Genomic DNA, 20,580 nt, shown 5'->3' with positions numbered 1-20,580 from the left:
GCAAGAAGGGGACGTGGCCATCTCTTAGCTGCACCCCCAGGTCCACAGGGGGAAACTGAGCCCCAGAGAGGCAAGATGCCGGCCAGGACTAGACCCCACCCTCCTGGCCCCTGGGACGGATCCGCGCCCTGGAGCCCACTGTCCCATCTAACCTCACTCTCCTGAAACTCCCCCCCAGCTGGGGTCATGATGGTCCCGCAGCGGACCACCAGGGATGGCTTCGAGGAGCACTTTGGCGTGAATTACCTGGGGCACTTCCTGCTGACCAACCTGCTCCTGGACACGCTGAAAGAGTCGGGGTCCCCCGGCTGCTGCGCGAGGGTGGTCACGGTGTCCTCGGCCACACACTACGTCGGCGAGCTCAACATGGAGGACCTGCAGAGCAGGTAAGGGGGCCCTCGTGACCCAGTGGTTGCAGCGGCCAGCAAGATAGATGGCCCACGGGAGCTCACTCACCTTGCCTGCCATGTTCGCTGGGCACCCCGAGCGGCTGGGCACGGTGCTGGGTGTCGGATGAAGGCTGAGGACCTCAGGGTTGTGGACTGAGTCGTGTGGGTGTGTGAGTGTGCATGTGACGGTGTTTATTCGCATGTTGGAGTGTGTGCAATGCCGTTTGAGTTGTATGTGTGTGTGACAGTGTTTGAGTTTGTATGTGTGCGTGAGTGTCTGTGATGGTGTTTGAGTTTGTGTGTGTGTGAGTGTGTGTCTGTGGTGGTGTTTGTGAGTTTGTATGTTGTCGTTGTTGTTAGGTGCTGTCGAGTGTGTTCAGACGGATAGCGACCCTGTGCACGACAGAACGAAACACTGCCTGGTCCTGCGCCATCCTCACAGTTGTATGCTTGAGCTCATTGTTGCAGCCACTGTGTCAGTCCATCTCATTGAGGGTCTTCCTCTTTTCCGCTGACCCCCCACTTTACCAAGCATCATGTCCTTCTCCAGGGACTGATCCCTCCTGACAACATGTCTAAAGTATGTGAGACAAAGTCCTGCCATCCTTGCTTCTAGGGAGCATTCTGGCTGTACTTCTTCCAAGACAGATTTGTTCATTCTCTTGGCAGTCCATGGTGTGAATAGTATTCTCTGCCAACACCACAATTCACAGTTCAGTTCGTTACTCATTGTCTAGCTTTTGCATGCATATGAGGCGATTGAAAACACCGTGGCTTGGGTCAGGCTCACTTTAGTCCTCAGAGTGACATCTTTGCTCTTCAACGCTTTAAAGAGGTCTTCTGTAGCTGATTTTCCCAATGCAATGACGTACTTTATTTGAGGTCAATGATTTAATTCCACATGACTGCTCCATGTGTCTGTCCATACACGTGGGCACTGCAGCCCAGCCAGGCGAACACATAGAATTCACCAGCCAGTCATGGAAGACCGGACAGTCCCGCACACGTGAAATTACGTGACACATTCTCCTGCTTCCCCACGCTGCAGACACTGGCCAACCGATGACAGCAGCTTCCAGGAGCCCAGCATCTACGTCTTTCTCGGTGTTCTCTTCCTCGTGGCGCCTGGTGTCTTACATACGGCAGACGCTCTGCAAATCCGTGTTGACTGAGATCACAGTAGGAGGAAGCAAGGCCTTTTTGCATTTACCCGGACACTTGTGCACGTGAGAGAAACAAGCCTACGTGGTGTGATCTTGAAAACTCCAAGGGAGCGGAATTACCCAAATGGATTGTGCGTGCGATTGGCCACGTGAGTCCAACTGCGAAAAAGGCAGAAATTGCAAGTTACTATGTCATTATCTTGGTAACCTTAAATTTCTACAAAACCACCTGGCCAAAGTAAATTTTCTTTTTTTTTTTTATAAAGTGGCTTTATCATTAGGTGTAAAGAGAAGTCCACATATTTGGTTCAAAATATTAGGTTTAAAGAGAAGTCCATGTATTTCATTTAAACACCAGGTTTAAAGAGTCGCCCATATATATGAGCAGATATGGGTTACTGGTCTCCTTGTTGACTTAGCCCTACGGCCAGTGGCAGTTCAGTGGTAGAATTCTCACCTTCCCTACAGGGACCTGGGTTCAATTCCCCGCCAGAGGGCCTCATGCACAGCTACCACCCGTCTGTCATTGGGGGCTTGTGGGTTGCTAGGCTAGTGGACAGGTTTCAGCAAAGCTTCTAGACTAAGACAGACCAGGAAGAAAGGCCTGGCCGTCTACCGCTGCAAATGAGCCAGTGAAAACCCGATGGATCACAGCGGTCCAATCTGCAGCCGATCATACAGATGGCACAGGACCAGGGAGTGTTTTGTTGCCTTGTGCCTGGGGCTGCCTTGACCGGGGCAGCCGGACAGCAGCTGACCACAACAACAACCCCAGACCCGGAGAATCAAAACGCTGGAGGTGCAGGCCAGCATCTGTGTTTGAACAAGTCACCCAAGCGACTCTGACGCAGGGTAACGTTTGAGAACACTTGGGCTGGGAAGAGACTGCTTTTGTCCATAAGAGAGATGTTTCTGAGCTTTCCCTGATGTAAGCCCCACCAGCAACGAATGTTAAATACCGGGATGGATTTACTTGCTTTGAAAATCGCCGTTCTCATAAAGGCATAAATCACAACATCGTCAAGTGTCACAAAATACAAGCGGGTCGCTGGCGACAACAGGGCTTGTCTCCTCTGGCGAGGCTACACCCCAGCGTTCGCCTGGTAAAATGCTTCCAAGGAAGGGTGGCCAGAATCTGTTGACAATCCTATGTAATGAATGGAACTGCCTTGGCAAGAAACAGCCGGCTTAGTTATAAAATGTTATCTTTATTTGGCAGGGGAGGGAAGCTATTCATTATTTATGTAAGTTTAATTATTTATATTTTGCTGAGCTTTACAACAGAAACCCTGGTGGCGTAGTGCTGAAGAGCTACGGCTGCTAACCAAAAGGTCGGCACGTGGAATCAACCAGCCACTCCTTGGAAACCCTACGGGGCAGTTCTACTCTGTCCTACAGAGTCGCTATAACTTGGAATAGATTCAATGGCAGCGGGTTTTGTTTTTTTTCTTTTTACACTATACAACACAGCCCTGGTGACACAGTGCTTAAGGGCTTAGCTGCTAACCAAAAAGTGGGCAGTTCGAATCCACCAGCCGTTCCTTGGAAACCCTATGGGGCAGTTCTGCTCTGTCCTATAGAGTCACTATGAATTGGAATCAACTCCGCGACAACAGTTTTTTTTTTTTTTTTAATATAATGCATTTTCCTGTTGGTCATTGCAGGTAAGATGAGAAAAGCTACAACCTGTGTGATGTCCTTTAATGAAAGAAGAGTCCACGTCTGAATGGTTGGCCTTGATGTTTGGAAGGTTGTATAGTATCAGAGGAAAACCCAGTGTCCCACGTGCCCTGTCGACAGCAAAGGTCCTGAGCCTGGTGTGCTGCGACGGGTGGGAAACCCCTTGGTGTCAAGTCGATTCTGATTCATAGCGACCCTATAGGACAGAGTAGAACTGCCCCATAGGGCTTCCAAGGCTGTAATCTTTGTGGAAGCAGTCTGCCATATCTTTCTCCCAGAGGTGGATGGGAAGTCAATGAAAACTGATGCCTTGGAACTGTGGTGTTGCCGAAGAATATTGAATACACCATGGGCTGCCAGGAGAACAAGCAAATCAGCCTTAGAAGAGATGCAACCAGAATGCTTCTTAGAAGTAAAGATGGTGAGACTTCAGCTCACTTACTTTGGACATGCCGTCAGGAAAGACCAATCTCTAGAAAAGGACATCATGCTTGGTAAAGTAGAGAGTCAGCAAAAATGAGGGAAACCCTACATGAGATGGATTGATGCAATGGTCTCAACAATGGACACAAACATACCAACGATCGTGAAGATGGCGCAGGACCGGGCACCGTTTTCATTCTGTCGTACGTGGAGCCACCATGAGCTGGAGCCGACTTGACAGTAACTGACAAAAACAAAAATTTATCATCTTTTTTATAACTATCTTTGTTCTCCTTCCAGGAGACTAAATAGTGACTGTCCTCAAAAGCAGCCCCAGATCAAATCTTCAGGCTGCTTATAATAACAACAGAAAGAGGAGCTACTAAGGCTGCTTATGTACAACCAAACACCGCATGAGATTTGGTTCCTTGGTTTGGCGGTTTAGGGTCATGGTTTCATGGGACATCCCAGTCAGCTGGCTGACTAACATGTTTAGTGCTTCTGTTCTGCGTCCTATTTCAACGTGTAGGGTCTGAGGTCTTAAAAGCTTACAAGCAGTCATCCCACACACAGCAATTGTTCTCTGTTCACCTGGAACATACCTTTCCTGACTTGTCCTCCAGGTGAATAGAGAAAGTCAGGAAAGGTGTGCGTCAGGGTTGTATCCTTTCACCATACTTATTCAATCTGTATGCTGAGCAAATAATCTGAGAAGCTGGACTATGTGAAGAAAAATGGGGTATCCGAATTGGAGGAAGACTCATTAACAATCTACATTATGCAGAGGACACAACGTTGTTTGCTGAACGTGAAAAGAACTTGAAGTACCTACTGATGAAGATCAAAGACCACAGCTTTCAGCATGGATTACACCTCAACATAAAGAAAACAAAAATCCTCACAACTGGACCAATAAGCAACATGATGATAAATGGAGAAAAAACTGAAGTTGTCAAGGATTTCATTTTACTTGGACCCACAATCAACAGCCATGGAAGCAGCAGTTAAGAAATCAAAAGACGCATTGCATTGGGCACATCTGCTGCAAAGGACCTCTTCAAAGTGTTAAAGAGCAAAGATGTCACCCTGAAGACTAAGGTGGACCTGACCCAGGCCATGGTATTTCCAATCGCATCATATGCATGTGAAAGCTGGACAATGAGTAAGGAAGACCAAACAAGAGTTGACGCCTTTGAATTGCGGTGTTGGCGAAGAGTATTGAATATACCACGGACTCCGAAAAGAACGAAGAAATCTGTCTTGGAAGAAGTACAACCAGAACGCTCCTTAGAGGGAAGGATGGCGAGACTGCGTCTTACATACTTTGGACATGTTGTCAGGAGGGATCAGTCCCTGGAGAAGGACATCATGCTTGGTAGAGTACAGGGTCAGCGGAAAAGAGGAAGACCCTCAATGAGGTGGATTGACGCAGTGGCTGCAACAATGAGCTCAAGCATAACAACGACTGTGAGGATGGCACTGGACTGGGCAGTGTTTCGTTCTGTGGTACACATGGTCGCTATGAGTCAGAACCAACTGGACAGGACCTAACATCAATGACAATAGGCCTCTCTACTTTTGTTTCCCTTTAAACCGAACCAGTTGCCGTCCAGTTGACCTCGACTTATGGTGACCCCATGTGTGTCAGGGTAGGACTGTGCTCCACGGGGCTTTCAGTGGCTGAATTTTCACAAGTCAGTCACCAGGCCTTTCTTCTGAGGTGCCTCTGGGTGTACTCGAACCTCCAACGTTTTAGCAGCTGAGTTTATTAACTGTTTGTAGTACCCGGGGACTCCGAAAATTACTTGTTGTCAAGTCAACTCCGAGTCATGATAACTCATTGGTGCCAGAGTAGAACTTTGCTCCATTGGGTTTTCAGTGGCTTATTTTTTGGGAGCAGATTGCCAGGCCTTTCTTTCGAGGTGCCTCTGGGTGGACTCGAACCTCCAACCTTTTAGCAGCTGAGCGCATTACCCATTTGCACCACCCGGGACCCCTTGTTTTAGAGTAGCTTCAAATTCGTGTTCAAGTAGTTATGTCCATAAGTTATTACTCAGTGAAAACAAAAATACATTTTTATGGTTTTAGTCTCACCGCTTGCCACCATTTATTACAAAAACAATGTATTGAAAACTCTTGTTTTGAGAAACGGGCTGTGTACACCCTTCAGGAGTTTCTTTGGCGTCTGTCTCGGTTTGTAGACTGAGCCTTTCTTTGGGTCTCCGCCTCTCTGTTAACCTTGGAGCAATCCCTGGGTTGTTTTCAATGCCAAGTGCCTTTGACTGTCCTCAGCTTTATTTTCAAAGCTTGACAGGGACCCTGTCCTATTTATTTGCCTTCATTCTTTCCCGTTTCCACAGAGGATATTTCTTTGTCTGTAAATCCATGGGAGATCCCTGCCTGAAATTACTTGTACTCTTGGACTTATTTTTTCCTCCCATAGAGAAATAGATTGACTTTTTCCCTACCTAGCAGTTTTAAAGAATTTTTGTTCTCTTTTCTCCATGGTACCAGAACCCACAGAAAAACCCAAACCTGTTACCACTGAGCCAATTCTGACTCCTAGCAACCCTATAGGACAGGGTAGAACTGCCCCATAGCGTTTCCAAGCCTGTAATCTCTACAGGAGCAGACCACCACGTCTCTCTCCCGTGGAGCAGCTGGTGGGTTCGAACCACGGACCTTTCGATTAGTAGCCAAGTGCTTGAACCACCATGCCACAAGGGCTCCTTCATGGTACCATATAAAATCATAATATAACATTGATCCATTTACTCTTGAGAAATCTGCATGTTTATGGTTTGTTCTATTCATTTTGTTTGTTTTTTTATTGAACTTTAGATGAAAGTTTACAGAACAAACTAGTTTCTCATTAAACAGTTAGTACACGTATTATTTTATGACATTGGTTAACAACCCCACAACACGTCAACACTCTCCCTTCTCAATGTTGGGTTCCCTATCACCAGCTTTCCTGTCCCCTCCTGCCTTCCAGTCCTTGCCCCTGGGCTGGTGTGCCCCTTTAGTCTCGTTTTGTTTTATGGGCCTGTCTACTCTTTGGCTGCAGGGTGAACCTCAGGAGTGGCCTCATTACTGAGCTGAAAGTACGTCCGGGGGCCATGCTCTCAGGGTTTCCCCAGTCTCTGTCAGGCCAGCCAGTCTGGTCTGTCTTTTTGAGTTAGAATTTTGTTGTACATTTTTCGCCAGCTCTGTCCGGGACCCTTTATTGTGATCCCTGTCAGAGCAGTCAGTGGTAGCCGGGTGCTAGACTCAGTCCAGTGGAGGCCGTGGTAGATGTGGTCCATTTGCCCTGTTCTTTTTAAAGGACCCTGGGTGGTGTAAGCAGTTTGCCATCAGCTGCTAACTGAAAGGTCGGAGGTTGGAGTCCACCCAGAGGTACCTCAGAAGTAAGGCTTGGCAACCTATTTCTGAAAACCCAGCCAAGAAAACCCAACAGAGCACAGTTCTGTTCTGACACACATTGGAACGCCATGAGTCTGGGCCCGACTCGAAGGCAGCTAACAGACACAATCTTCTTTTTAAAGTAATAGATCACAGCTTCCCCAGTCAGCCCTGATAACTCAGAACCAAGGGCCGTACGTCATTTTTAAACGACCCCAATGCCAAGATGAAAGTTCAGTCCTTTCTCCCCTGCTACCTGCCTCCGCTTAGTAGCTCCCTTTTTCCAGGAGCTTCTTGCTCACCCTGAGGGAGAAGAACACACGTCGCCTCGAGCCGATTCCAACTCAAGGCGACCCCACGTGTGACAGAGAAGATCTGCCCCATAGGGTTTTCTTGGGTGGAATCTTCACGGAAGCAGATTGCCAGGAATTCCTTCTGTGGAGCCTCTGGGTGGATTCGAACCACCAACCTTTAGGTTAGCAGCCTATCACAAACCACTCATACAACCCAGGAACCTCCTGAGGGTGAAGACAGGATCAATTTGCCATAAGAAGGTATCTCGGCGGTGATTGAGGAGTTCAGTCATGTCTTGGATCAGGGGAGGGAATTGGAGCTCCTAACTGTGGTATCTATTTTCTTTAATTCCTCCATTTTCTATATTATGCCTGGAGGCAGGAGTAGCTCTGGTAGAATCTTTGTCTTCTACGCGGGAGACCTGGGTTCGATTCCCGGCCAGTGCACGTCATGTGCAGCCACCACCCGTCTCTCGGTAAAGACTTGGGAGTTACTGTGATGCCGAACAGGTTCCAGACTAAGACAGACTAGGAAGAAAGGCCTGGCTGTCTCCATCCAAAAACCAGCCATGAAAACCGTATGGATCACAAGGGTCCGATCTGCAACCCGTCATGGGGGCGGCACAGGACTGGGCAGTGTTTTGGTCTGTTGTATGCGGGGTCGCCGTGAGTCAGGGGTCTTCTTAAGGGCAGACAACAACAACAACAGTGGCGTCTAGCATAAGTGTGTACTTCAGCCCACACATCTGGGGCCGTGCTGAGCTGAGCCGGGTGACCCTTAGGTCTTGGCAAATGTCTTAGTTCCCTGTGGCCACTGGGACAAAAAAAAATACCACAAGTGGATGGCTTTAAAGAACAGGAATTTATTCTCTCAAAGTTCTGGGGGCTAAAAGTCCAAATCAGGGTATCGGCCACGTTGATTCCTTCTGTGGCCCTATCACTGAACTATGCCCCCAAAAAATATGTGTCAGCTTCGTTAGGCCATGATTCCCAGTATTGTGTGGTTGTCCTCCATTTTGTGGTTGTAATTTTATGTTAAGGAGGATCAGGGTGGGATTGTCACACCCTTACTAAGTCACATTCCTGATCCAATGTAAAGGGAGTTTCCCTGGGGTGTCGCCTGCACCACCTTTTATCTTACAAGAGTTGAAAGGAAACTGGAAGCAAGCAGAGAGTGGGGACCTCATACCACCAAAAAAGAAACACCGGGGCAGAGCATGTTCTTTGGACCCGGGGTTCCTGCGTGGAAAAGCTCCTAGACCAGGAGAAGATTGATGACAAGGACCTTCCCCCAGAGCCAAAAGAGGGAGAAAGAGGCACCTTGGAAGAAAGGCCTAGTGATCTACTTCTGAAAAATTAGCCAAGAAAACCCTACAGAGCACAGTTTTACTCTGACACACATGGGGTCGCCATGAGTTGGGGTCAACTCAATGGCAACTGGTTTGCTTTTGGAGTCCCTGGGTGGTGCAAACAGTGAACACGCCCAGCTGCTAACCAAAAGGTTGGAGTTTTGAGTCTCTCCAAAGACTCCTCAGAAGGAAGGCCTGGCAATCTACTTATGAAAAATCAGCTAAGAAAACCCCCCGGAGCCCAGTTCTACCGTGACACACGTGGGTTCCCCAGAGTGAGAGTCTTTTCCACAGCAGCTGGCTTTTTTGTTTTGGTTTGTTTTGCTTTTTAGCACCCTCAGTGTGCAGTTAACGTGCCCAGTTGCTAGCCGAAAGGTTGGAGGTTGTCCTGGGCCCAGGCTGGCAGAGGCTGTGGTACATGTGGTCCTTTAGTCCTCTGCACTCATATTTGCCTCGTGTCTTTTGCTTTCTTCATTCTCCTTTGCTCCAGATGGGATGGGACCAGTAGATGTATCTTAGATGGCCACTGGAAAGCTTTTCAGACCCCAGACGCTACTACCCAAAGTAGGGTGTAGAACATTTTCTTTACAAACTATGCCATGCCAGTTGACCCGGCTGTCCCCAACACCATCAGCATAACCTTTTGAGGGACACAGTTCAACCCAGAACACTGGGGGTAGCTAACTGACTGAGGCTGGCCCAGACTGACCCAGGCTCAAGACTCAAAACAAACCCCTTCACCCTAGCACCGGTCGAGTTTCACGTTAGCCAGCATCCACCACTCGGCTGGGGCAGCGTTTGGACGGGCGGATCCTACAAAGGAGTGTGGCGAGGGTCACCGACGGGGGCGGGGCGAGGAGGAATCGGGGTCTGGATTCTGCCCTCTCTCACCGTCCCCATCTTTCCCTCGGCAGCTGTGGCTACTCGCCGCCTGGAGCCTACGCCCAGAGCAAGCTTGCCCTGGTCCTGTTCACCTACCACCTCCAGAGCCTCCTGGCCTCTTCGGGGAGCCACGTGACTGCCAACGCGGTGGACCCTGGGGTGGTCAACACGGACCTCTATCGGCACGTCTTCTGGGGCACGCGGCTTGTCAAGAGGCTCCTCGGCTGGCTGCTGTTCAAGGTAAAAAAGAAAAAACATTAAAAACCAACTTGCCGTCCATTTGACCCCGACTCGTGGCGACCCCGTGTGTGTCACAGCAGAACTGTGCTCTAAAAGGCTTTCCGTGGCTCCTTTTTCAGAAGCAGATCACCAAGCCTTTCTTCCGAGCTACCTCTGGGTGGACTCCAACCTCCAGCCTTTCAGTGAACAGCCCAGTGCTTAACCATTTGTTCCACCGAGGGATTCCAAAATCCAACCAGTTGTCGTTGACTTAACCCCAATCACGGTGACCCAGCATGTGTCAGAGTAGAGCTGTGCTCTGTTGGGTTTTTAATGGGTGATTTTTCGAAATTAGATGACCAAGCCTGTCTTCTGAGGCACCTCTGGGTGGACTCAAGCCCCCAACCTTTCGGCTAGCAACTGGGCACGTTAACTGCACACTGAGGCTGCTAAAAAGCAAAACAAACCAAAACAAAAAGGCCAGTTGCTGTGGGAAAGACTCTAACTCTGGGGCACCCACGTGTGTCACGGTAGAACTGGGCTCCAGGGGGTTTTCTTAGCTGATTTTTCATAAGCAGATTGCCAGGCCTTCCTTCTGAGGAGTCTTTGGAGAGACTCAAAACTCCAACCTCTTGGTTGGCAGCTGGGCGTGTTCACTGTTTGCACCACCCAGGGACTCCAAAAGCAAACCAGTTGCCATTGAGTTGACCCCAACTCATGGCGACCCCATGTGTGTCAGAGTAAAACTGTGCTCTGTAGGGTTTTCTTAGCTAATTTTTCAGAAGTAGATCACTAGCCCTTTCTTCCAAGGTGCCTCTGGTTGGATTTGAAACTCCAGCCTTTTGGTTAGCAGCCGAGCACTTTAATTGTTTGTACCACCCAGGGACGCCTGTTGTTCCAGGTGGGTGCCAGATGGCTTGATCGTTTAGGATTTCCGCTTCTCGGATCCACTGCCCACACCTGCAGCTACATCCGGGCCACCTCCACAGTGCTTGTTGTAACAACTTAGATGTGTGACTCAGCGTCCTCGCCCTTACGCAACAAATGTCCTGACCTGATGGGTGAGTCTGCGTGGATTTATGAGCGAGCCAAAGATGAAACCTCCTGAGAGCTACAGAAGCCTGGGTGACGCTGTGGTCTGCAGCTGCCTTGGCTCCTGCCCTGTGGGAGGACAGCTGACCCCTCTGATGGACTTCTACTAGCCATTTAGAAACCAAACGGGGTACCATTTCAGGACCATAAAGCAAACCTGAACAAACCTGTTGCCACTGAGTTAGTTCCAACTCATGACAACCCCATGTGACAGAGTACAACTGCTCCATAGGGTTTTTATCTTGGCTGTAATCGTGATTGCATCATGGTAAACAGAGAAAAGATGGAAGTTGTCAAGGATTTCATTTTACTTGGATCCAAAATCAACACCCATGGAAGCAGCAGTCAAGAAATCAGACGACACATTGCATTGGGTAAATCTGCTGCAAAGGACCTCTTTAAAGTGTTGAAGAGCAAAGATGTTACCCTGAAGACTAAGGTGCGCCTGACCCAAGCCATGGTATTTTCAATCACATCATATGCATTTGAAAGCTGGACAATGAATAAGGAAGACCGAAGAAGAGTTGACGCCCTTGAATTGTGGTGCTGGCGAAGAATATTGAATATACCATGGACTGTCAGAAGAACCAACACATCTGTCTTGGAAGAAGTGCAGCCAGAATGCTCCTTAGCAGCAAGGATGGCGAGACTCCATTTCATGTACTTTGGACATGTTATCAGGAGGGATCAGTCCCTGGAGAAGGACATCATGCTTGGTAAAGTAGAGGGTCAGCAAAATAGAGGAAGACCCTCAACGAGGTGGATTGACACAGTGGCTGCAACAGTGGGCTCAAATATAACAATGAGATGAGGCTGATGCAGGGCTGGGCAGTGTTTCCTTCTGTTGTGCACAGGGTTGCTATGAGTTGGAACCGACTCTACGGCACCTAACAACAATAACAACAACGGTCTTTAAGGAACCAGATTGCCAGGCTTTTCTCTCGAGGCACCACTGGTTCAGATCCCCAGCCTTTAGGTCAGTCGTCATTTTCGCCACCCAGGGACCTTTTCTGGACCATAAAGACGGATCGATTTATTACGTCAACGGAGGCTCAGAAGGCCGTCGTGGTGCTTTACTCTTTAATTCACAGGAGGGTATTTACCAGCCATTTTATCGAGGACTTTGTGTTAATATTTACCAGGGAGCTGTGGCTTTCCTTTCTGTGCCATCTTTGTCAAGTTTAAGTGCTAACATTTTCATCATTTGCTTAAAAAAAAAAAAGAATTGGGAAGCTTTTCTTTCTCTGTTTTCCTGCTTCATGTTCCACAATAGTGCCAGTATCGTGAAAACTATCTGTTTTTTGTTTGTTTGTTTGTTTTTTAAATTGGAACGACTTGCCTTTGAAAACCCTCTGGGTTTGGTAATTTTCGGAAGAAGAATTCTGAGTGAGCCTTCAGATTCCCTTTCAGGTTTGTTGCGTTTTTGAGCTTTCTCCCTCTTCTTGAGTCAGTTTTGACAGTTTCCCCCTTAGGTAATTGTCTGCTTCATCAGGTTTTTGGAATTAATTAGGATGGTTACCGCTCGCTTTACACTCACATCTGAAAGTCTGCACAGAAATCCGCTCTTCCCCCCGGGACCCTTTTCAGAATGTAATTAGACCCTTACTTTTAAGTCTGGTCATCTTGTATTCTCCAATTCCTTAAGCGGAGGAATTTCAAAATCTTTTTTTTCCTTTCAAATTTTAAGTTCTTTGACCAGAGAAATACCAACACGTGTATCTGTTCCATCAGTATCTCTCACGAGTGCCTATCCACGGCTTCATCATACCAAAACAGCATTTACAGGGATTTTTTCCCTTCAGTATTCAGATGAATAAGGAAGACCAAAGAAGAATTGACGCCTTTGAATTGTGGTGTTGGCGGAGAACATTGAATAGACCATGGACGGCCAGAAGAATGAACAAACCTGTCTTGGAAGAAGTACAACCAGAGTGCTCCTTAGAAGCAAGGATGGCGGGACCTCGTCTCACATACTTTGGACATATGATCGGGAGAGACCAGTCCCTGGAGAAGGACATCATGCTTGGTAAGGCAGAGTGTCAGCGAAAAAGAGGAAGACCTTCAATAAGGTGGATTGACACCGTGGCTGCAACAATGGGCTCAAATATAACAGCGACTGTGAGGATGGCACGGGACCAGGCACCGTTTCGTCCTGTTGTGCATATAGGGTCGCTACGAGTCGGAACTCACTCGGCAGCACCTGACAACAACGGTATTCAAGGGTTAAGGTAGAAGTTCAACAGCAGAAATTATTTTTTAATCCTTTGACCAACGTCTCCACGTTTGGATTAAAAATAACCCAGGACATTGTCTGAGCTGTGACAGTTTTATATGTAAGGGAGAAAATTATGGGAACCCTAAATCATATGTTGCTCTTAGCTGCTGCCGTCAAGCCAGCCCTCGATTCGTGGCAGCCCCGTGCACAATGAGATCAGACCGTCGTGCTCCATACGGCTTTCACTGGCTGATTTTCAGAAGTGGATCTCCAGGCCTTTCTTCCTAGTCCGTCTTGGCTTGGGAGCTCCACGGAAACCCGTTCAGCATCACAGCAACACGCAAGCCTCCACTGACAGACGGGTGGGGGCTGCTCACAAAGTGCGTTGACCGGGAACCGAACCTGGGTCTCCCGCTTGAAAGGCGAGGATTCTACTGCTGAACCACTGCTGCCCCGTCTGTCCCCAGCTCTCCCCTGAAAATGCCCTTGGCAGGCCCACCGATGCCATCCACGTCCTCACATCCAGTGGCAGAGGTTCTCTGTGTGTTCCCCCGTGCACTGGCTGGCTTCACTTCCCTCAGAAACCTCCATTTTCCCCTCTTCCTTCATTCAGGTCTGCGCCCAAATACCACCTACCAACAGCGGTTTCTCCTTGGCGAACTCTCTGTGCCAGCATTTACTGGTTGGCGGGTTAGCTAGGGCAAGTGAAAGAAGAAGAACTCAAGAATAGTGCCGGAGTTTCAGATTCAGGCACCTGGGGGCATGGTGGCACCTGTGCAGGTGATGAAAAGGACATGAGAAAACGCCCAGCTGGGGAACTGGGGAACTGAACCTTGACGTCCACCCCTGTCTGTCCATCTGTCTTACTGCGATGGCTTACATGATACTGGAAGCTACACCACTGGTGTTTCAAATACCAGCAGGGTGACCCATGGTAGACAGGTTTCAGGGGAGCTTCCAGACTAAGACAGACTAGGAAGAAAGGCCTGGCAATCCACTTCCAGAAATCAGCCAGTGAAAACCCTATGGATCACAACAGAATATTGTCCAATGTAGTCCTGGCAGATAAGCCCCCTAGGTTGGAAGGCACTCAGCGTACACAGGGGCTGCAACAACAGACTCGAGCAGACCAACGGTTGTGAAGATGGTACAGGGCCAGGCAGTGTTCTCTGCTACATACTTGTGTATCCACCTCCTGTCTGTCTGTCGTACTGTGGTGGCTTGTGTGTTGCTGGGATGCTGGAAGCTATGCCACCAGCATTTCAGATACCAGCAGGGTCACCCATGGTGGACAGGTTTCAGCAGAGCTTCCAGACTAAGACAGACTAGGAAGAAAGACCTGGCAACCTACTTCTGAAAATCGTCCAGTGAAAACCCTATGGACCCCAACAGAACACTGTCTGACTCGCTTGCTTTGGACATGTCATCAGGAGGGACCCGCCACTGGAGGAAGACGTTGTGTTTGGTGAAGCAGAGGGCCAGCAGAGCGTGAAGGAGACCCTTGGTGAGACGGATTGGCCCCACAGCCACAACGATGAACATACCGGTGAGGCTGAAGGTGGCACAGGACTGGGCACTGTTTCGTTCTTTTGCGCATGGGATCGCCGCCACGAGTCGGAGCTACCTGAATGGTAACTAACAACAAACTTGGCGTGTGTACCTGTGTAGAGACCTTCCCTGGAGGTACAAGGGGCCCACTTGCCACGCGTGTCTGTAGCTTAGAGGAGACCAGGGCAGAAGATTCTCGTTTCAAAGGTGAAGGCACGGAAGGTGGCCACATGAGCCGTGGGCACGTGTGCTGTGGCCCCATAGTACGGGACGGAGGGAGGAGGAAGATGGTGGGGTTGGGGCCCCTACAAGCCGAAGTCCACCCATCCCAGGCGCTCTGCCTCTGTCTCCTCCCCTCAATCCCCTTCACTTTTCTATTTCGTTAATTCTGCATAATAATAACAGTCTCATGGGCTTGTTGTCCAAATTACTGACATAATATCTGTCGAAGCATTTCCCAAACTGTAAAACCCCCTATAATTTTGTAATTATGCAGCATTCATGCCTGCTTCCAGCTGTATGCTGTATGCGGCCCCATCAGCTCGCTGTGATGCTAGCCTCTTTTCTATTCACTTCGTTTTTTCATTTCATTTTTTTTTCCTTTGTGCACTTGTGATGAACCACCCACCCACCGCCGCTGTCTTCTATCAGCCCCAGGAGGGAATAGGGTACTTAAAAATGGTCCCCCTTTACCCCAAGAGCCAATGACACACACACAAGTGAGCAGTTTAGTAAATTGCTTTGTTTACTAAATCGTTGTGCTGAATTAAACTGGAATGGCCGGCCTCCTTCGCTTTCAGCTCTGAAAATCTCTACAGGCAGAGAGGCTTCATGCAGGGGAAAATGTTAGCTGTGAAAACACCACGCTCTCTGCTCTGGTCCCCCAGCAGGCAGCGGGGCCTTCGTAGATGGAAAACTGACACACTCAATTCTTGGGTTTGGCAAGTGTCTTAGTCATCTAGTGCTGCTATAACAGAAATACCACAAGTGGACGTCTTCAATAAATAGAAGTTTATTCTCTCACAGTCTAGGAGGTTAGAAGTCCGAATTTAGGGTACCAGCTCCAGGGGAAGGCTTTCTTTCTCTGTCAGCTCTTGGGGAAGGTCCTTGTCAGCAATATTCCCCTAATCTAGGAGCTTCTCAGCACAGAGGCCCTGGGTCCAAAGGGCATGCTATTCTCCTGGCTCTTGTTTCTTGGTGGTATGAGGTCCCTCTCCTCTCTGCTCACTTCTCTCTTTTATATCTCAGAAGAGATTGACTCAAGGTACAACCTAATCCTGTAGATTGAGTCCTGCCTCATGAACATAAGTGCCTCTAATCCTGCTTCACAGAGTTTAGGATTTACAGCACCAAAGATAATCACATCAGATCACAAACTAGAGGACAACCACACAGTACTGGGAATCATGGCCTTGCCAAGTTGACACCCTTTTTTGGGTGACACAATTCAATCTATAACAGCACCATGCTTTTTTTTTTTTTTTTAATTGTGGCAAATATATATGTTACATCTTGGATTTGAAAACCCATTCATTTCTTGAAATGCATTAGCCGACCGTTAAGAACCAAACCACTTGGACGTGTGTTCCTCTCGGTGCCTGTTGAAGAAAACGCACAGCAGTGGGGTTCTGGCTGGAAGGCTTCGTCTGCGGCTGCCTTCTGCATGTGTTTGTAAACCCTGGAGATGCACGTGTTACCTCTTACCCAACGGCATCTGTGGGAGCGCCGAGAATTACACGTGCTTGTCCAAGTTCCCTGTCGCCACCGTAACACAAATACCACAAGTGGGTGACTCTAAGAACAGAGATTTGTTTTCCCACAATTTGGGAGGCAGGGTGTCGGTTCTGTTGATTTCTTCCTGGTCAGCAATCCTGGGCGTGACTTGGTTCCTTTGCTTTTAAGCCATCCTTATTTGGCATCTGTCTGCTCTGGTGTGTGCCTGTGTCTGTGTATGTATGTGTGTCCGTCTGTGTGTATCTATTTTGCTCTTTTTTATAACTCAGAAGTGATTAGTTTTGGGACCCACCCTACACTGATATGATCGCAGTAACATGACAAAGAAACCTTTTTTCCAAACCAGATGACATCCACAGGTATAGGGCTAGGCAGAATCCCTGGGTGGTGCAAACAGTTAGGCACTCAGCTGCTAACCAAAAGGTCGAGGGGTTTGAGTCCACCCAGAGGTGCCTAAGAAGAAAGGCCTGGCAATCTCCTTCTGAAGAAACAGCCACTGAAAACCCCATGGTGCGCAGTTCCACTCTGACACACACAGGGTTGCCGTGAGTCGGAGTCAGCTCTACGTCAGCTGGTTGGTTTTGATTTTATGGGGTTAGGATTCCAACACATATTTAGGGGCACACAGTTCATTCCCTGACAGTGCCCCCACTGAACGCTGACCCACCCTGGCCTTCTCTTCTCATCCCCTCAGACTCCCGACGAAGGGGCTCGGACCTCCATCTATGCGGCCGTGGCCCCGGAGCTGGAAGGAGTTGGCGGGCGCTACCTTTACAACGAGGAAGCAACCCAGTCCCTCCAGATCACGTACGACAAAAAGCTGCAGCGGCAGCTGTGGGCCCGGAGCTGTGAGATGACCGGGGTCCTGGATGTCACCCAGGACGGCCTCGCGGGTTAGCTGCTGCAGCAGGGGAAGCCTTTGTATCCAGCAGGCTGCTCTCAAAGCCCCTGGGACTTCCATGTCTCATGCCCGGTGGCCTCCGGAGCTGTGTCTGAATATCCAGCGTTGGTGGCCCCGTGCTGCTCAGGACATCTTAGACAATTTTTTAAAAAACCAGCAAAAGGAATGTTGGGCAGAACCAGGAGAATGTGGACCGAGGGATAAACCTTGGGACCGCAGCGTGCCAAATTCCTCCTGTGTGGTCTCAGGTGCCACACACCATTAAACCGTTGCACCCGAGCGTGGAGTCTTCTTTGCACGGCACAGGGGGACCAGGAGATGTGGGTCAAAACGTGCAAGCTAAGATGAGCGTGCTTCTTGGGGGACCTCATTCTGCTCAAGGAGTCCTGGTGGCGCTGTAGTTAAAGCCTCCAGAAAAAGATTTGGCAGTCTGCTTCCTTAAAGATTACCCTTGTCACCGAATCCATTCCGACCCATAGTGGCCCTAAAGGACAGAGGAGAACTGCCCCACAGGGTTTCCAAGGCTGTAATCTTTACGCCACAGTGAGTGAGTGGAGGGTTGGGGTACAAAGGACCTTTGTGCTTTGCGACAAAGGGGGCGAGGCCCAACGAGCATGGTTGATCTTAGATATCAATGAGGTCACAGGTGGAAGCGCTAAGCCAGGTCCCCTGGAGTTAGTTGCTTGTGAATAAAACGGGAACCACAGAATTGGCAGTGATAATGAGACTATACATATATTTTAATTTGATTAACAAACTTTTATTAAAAAAAAAAGGGATCCCTGGTGGTGCAAAGAGTTAAACGCTCAACCACAAACCAAAAGATTGGAGGTTCTGGCCCACTCAGATGGCCAGGTGTTTTTTCTGCTGTGCCGTTGGGTGAATGCAAACCATCAACCTGTCGGTTAGCAGCTGAGCACTTAACCACTGCACCACCGGGGCTCCTTCTGTAAAGGTTACAGCCTAGGAAACCCTATGGGGCAGTTTTCCTCTGTCAAATGGGGTCGCCATGAGTTAAAGTCGCCTCAACAGCACCTAACAACGGGGGCCAAAAGGAGTCCTCGGTGGCACAAAGGTATAAATGGTTACCATACCTACCCACTGACGGAAAGGCTGGAGGTTTGAGTCCTCCAGAGGCACCTCAGAAGACAGGCCTGGCTATATGTACTTCTGAAAAAGGAACCATTGAAAACCCTATGGAGTACAGTTTTACTCTGACACACGTAGGGGCACCATAGCCAGGGCTGACTTCAGAGCAACTAACAATAACGGCGACGGCATGTAAAGGAGTTCCTGGGTGGTGCAAAGAGTCAACACGCTCGGCTGCTAACAGAAAGGTCGGACGTTCGAGTCCACCCAGGTGTGCCTCGGAAGAAAGGCCTGGTGATCTACCTTGAGAAAATCAGCCAGTGAAAACCCAGTGGAGCACAGTTCTACTCTGATGCACATGGGGGCGCCGTGAGTCTGCTCAGACTCAAGGGCAGCTGGCCTAGTTGCTTGGCATTGGGACCCAACCTCCCTCACCCACCATTCAGGCAAGGATGGCTCCATCCTGTCTCAGAAGCTTCCCTGGGTTTCCAAAGTCCCACAGAGAGAGAGACGAACCACCTGAGATGCTCTCAGAAGGGCCTTACGGGATCTGCTGCGCGCACACTGAGCTGGGAGACTGGTGACCCTGGGTCAGCTCACGGTCCATCTTCTTGGTGGACAGAACACTCCGAGGGTGTGGATCCCTGCTGGCACATACCTGCCTTGTAATCACAGTCAGCAATGCGTCCAGGTGGGGTTCAAATCAGAACATGAGGTGTGAGCAATTTTATCTACTGCTTGGTGGTTCTAAGATGGTGTCTTAGTCATCTAGTGCTGCTGCTATAACAGAAATACCACAAGTGGATGGCCTTAATTAAGAAAAGTTTATTTCCTCACAGTAAAGTAGGCGAAAAGGCCAAATTCAGGGCATCAGCTGCAGGGGAAGGCATTCTCTCTCTGTCAGCTCTGGAGGAAGGTCCTTGTCATCAATCTTCTCCTGGTCTAGGAGCTTCTCAATGCAGGAACCCCAGGTCCAAAGGATGGGCTCCACTCCTGGCGCTTCTTGCTTGGTGGCATGAGGTCCCCCTCCTCTCTCCTCACGTCTCTCTTTTATATCTCAAAAGAGATTGAGTCAAGATACAACTCAATCTTGTAAATTGAGTCCTGCCTCATTAACATCACAGAGGTTAGGATTTACAACACGTAAGAAAATCATATCAGATGACCAAATGGTGGACAACCACACAATACTGAGCATCATAGCCTAGCCAAGTAGACACACATTTTGGGGGGACACGATTCAATCCAGAACAAGGGGTGAAGTGGCTCTGTTGAACAATTGTGTAATCAGCCATTGCCTGGAATGGAGCCGCCTTTAGTGATTTAGTAAGGCTGTATCAGTTCCCTAGGGCCACCATAACAAAGTACCACACACTGGGCAGCTTCAAACAAGAAGTGACTCTCTCTCAGTTCTAGAGACCACAAGTCTGAGATCAAGGTCTGGGCAGGGCGGTGCTCCCTCTGGAGGCCGTAGGGGAAGACCCTTCCTCGTCTCTTCCAGCTTATGGCGGCCCCAGGCGTTCCTTGGCTTGTGGCCACATCATTCCAAGCTCTGCTCCGTCTTCTCTCTGCATCCTTCAAAATTCCCTCTGCCTCTCTCTTACAAGGGCCCCTGTCAATTGAATTTGCCCCCCCCTCATATCCAAAATGGAGCCCCGGTGGCATAGTGGTTAAGCGATATGGCTGCTAACCAAAAGGTCAGCAGTTGGGGTCCATCAGCCGCTCCTTGGAAACTCTATGGGGCAGTTCTGCTCTCTCCTGTAGGGTCACTATGAGTCAGAATTGACTCGACGGCAACGGGTTTTTGTTTTTATACTCAGGATAACCCCATCTCAAGATTCTTCACTTAATTCCATCTGCAAAGACCCTATTTCACAGGTACTGGGGATTAGGATGTGGACAGATCTCTTGGGGGTGGGAGGAATGCTATCCATGCCAAATGAGCCCGATTTCACGGGGCCAAAGGAAACATCCAAGCCACTTTTGGTGACCTGACGAGCCACAGAAGGTTCTCCACTTGACTGTGCAGCCGCCATCTTAGAATTCTTCACGAAGCTTCATCAGCGCCCACTTTTTCATTTTGCAGTGGACCCCACAAAATCTGTAGCCAGTCTTGGTCACGCCCCTCCCTCCACAAAAAGGGGAGGAAGTCAGTGCCTTGGAGGAGCCGTAGTCACCAGCACACCTCCTGTGAAACCATC

General features: G+C 49.1%; 1 protein-coding gene across 2 annotated transcripts in view; it reads left to right on the top strand.

Moving 5' to 3' along the window:
* The window catches only part of DHRSX (dehydrogenase/reductase X-linked), a 152,845-nt gene extending 132,868 nt beyond the window's left edge, over positions 1-19,977 (top strand). Inside the window, exons 5-7 of one of the 2 annotated variants that reach the window (XM_064277889.1) lie at positions 179-386; positions 9,614-9,821; positions 17,084-19,977. In XM_064277889.1, coding sequence (XP_064133959.1) covers positions 179-386; positions 9,614-9,821; positions 17,084-17,287 — 620 coding nt within the window. In that variant the 3' untranslated portion in view covers positions 17,288-19,977. The remainder of the gene's footprint in view (positions 1-178; positions 387-9,613; positions 9,822-17,083) is intronic. The other variant, XM_064277888.1, reaches the window with a different exon arrangement.
* Positions 19,978-20,580: the final 603 nt, after the last annotated feature.

Source organism: Loxodonta africana, chromosome X (assembly GCF_030014295.1).
Source record: "Loxodonta africana isolate mLoxAfr1 chromosome X, mLoxAfr1.hap2, whole genome shotgun sequence".
In the NCBI taxonomy this organism is placed as follows: Eukaryota; Metazoa; Chordata; class Mammalia; order Proboscidea; family Elephantidae; genus Loxodonta; species Loxodonta africana.
The sequence above is the reverse complement of the archived record's forward strand: the minus strand, read 5'-3'. Positions and strand labels throughout refer to the sequence as shown.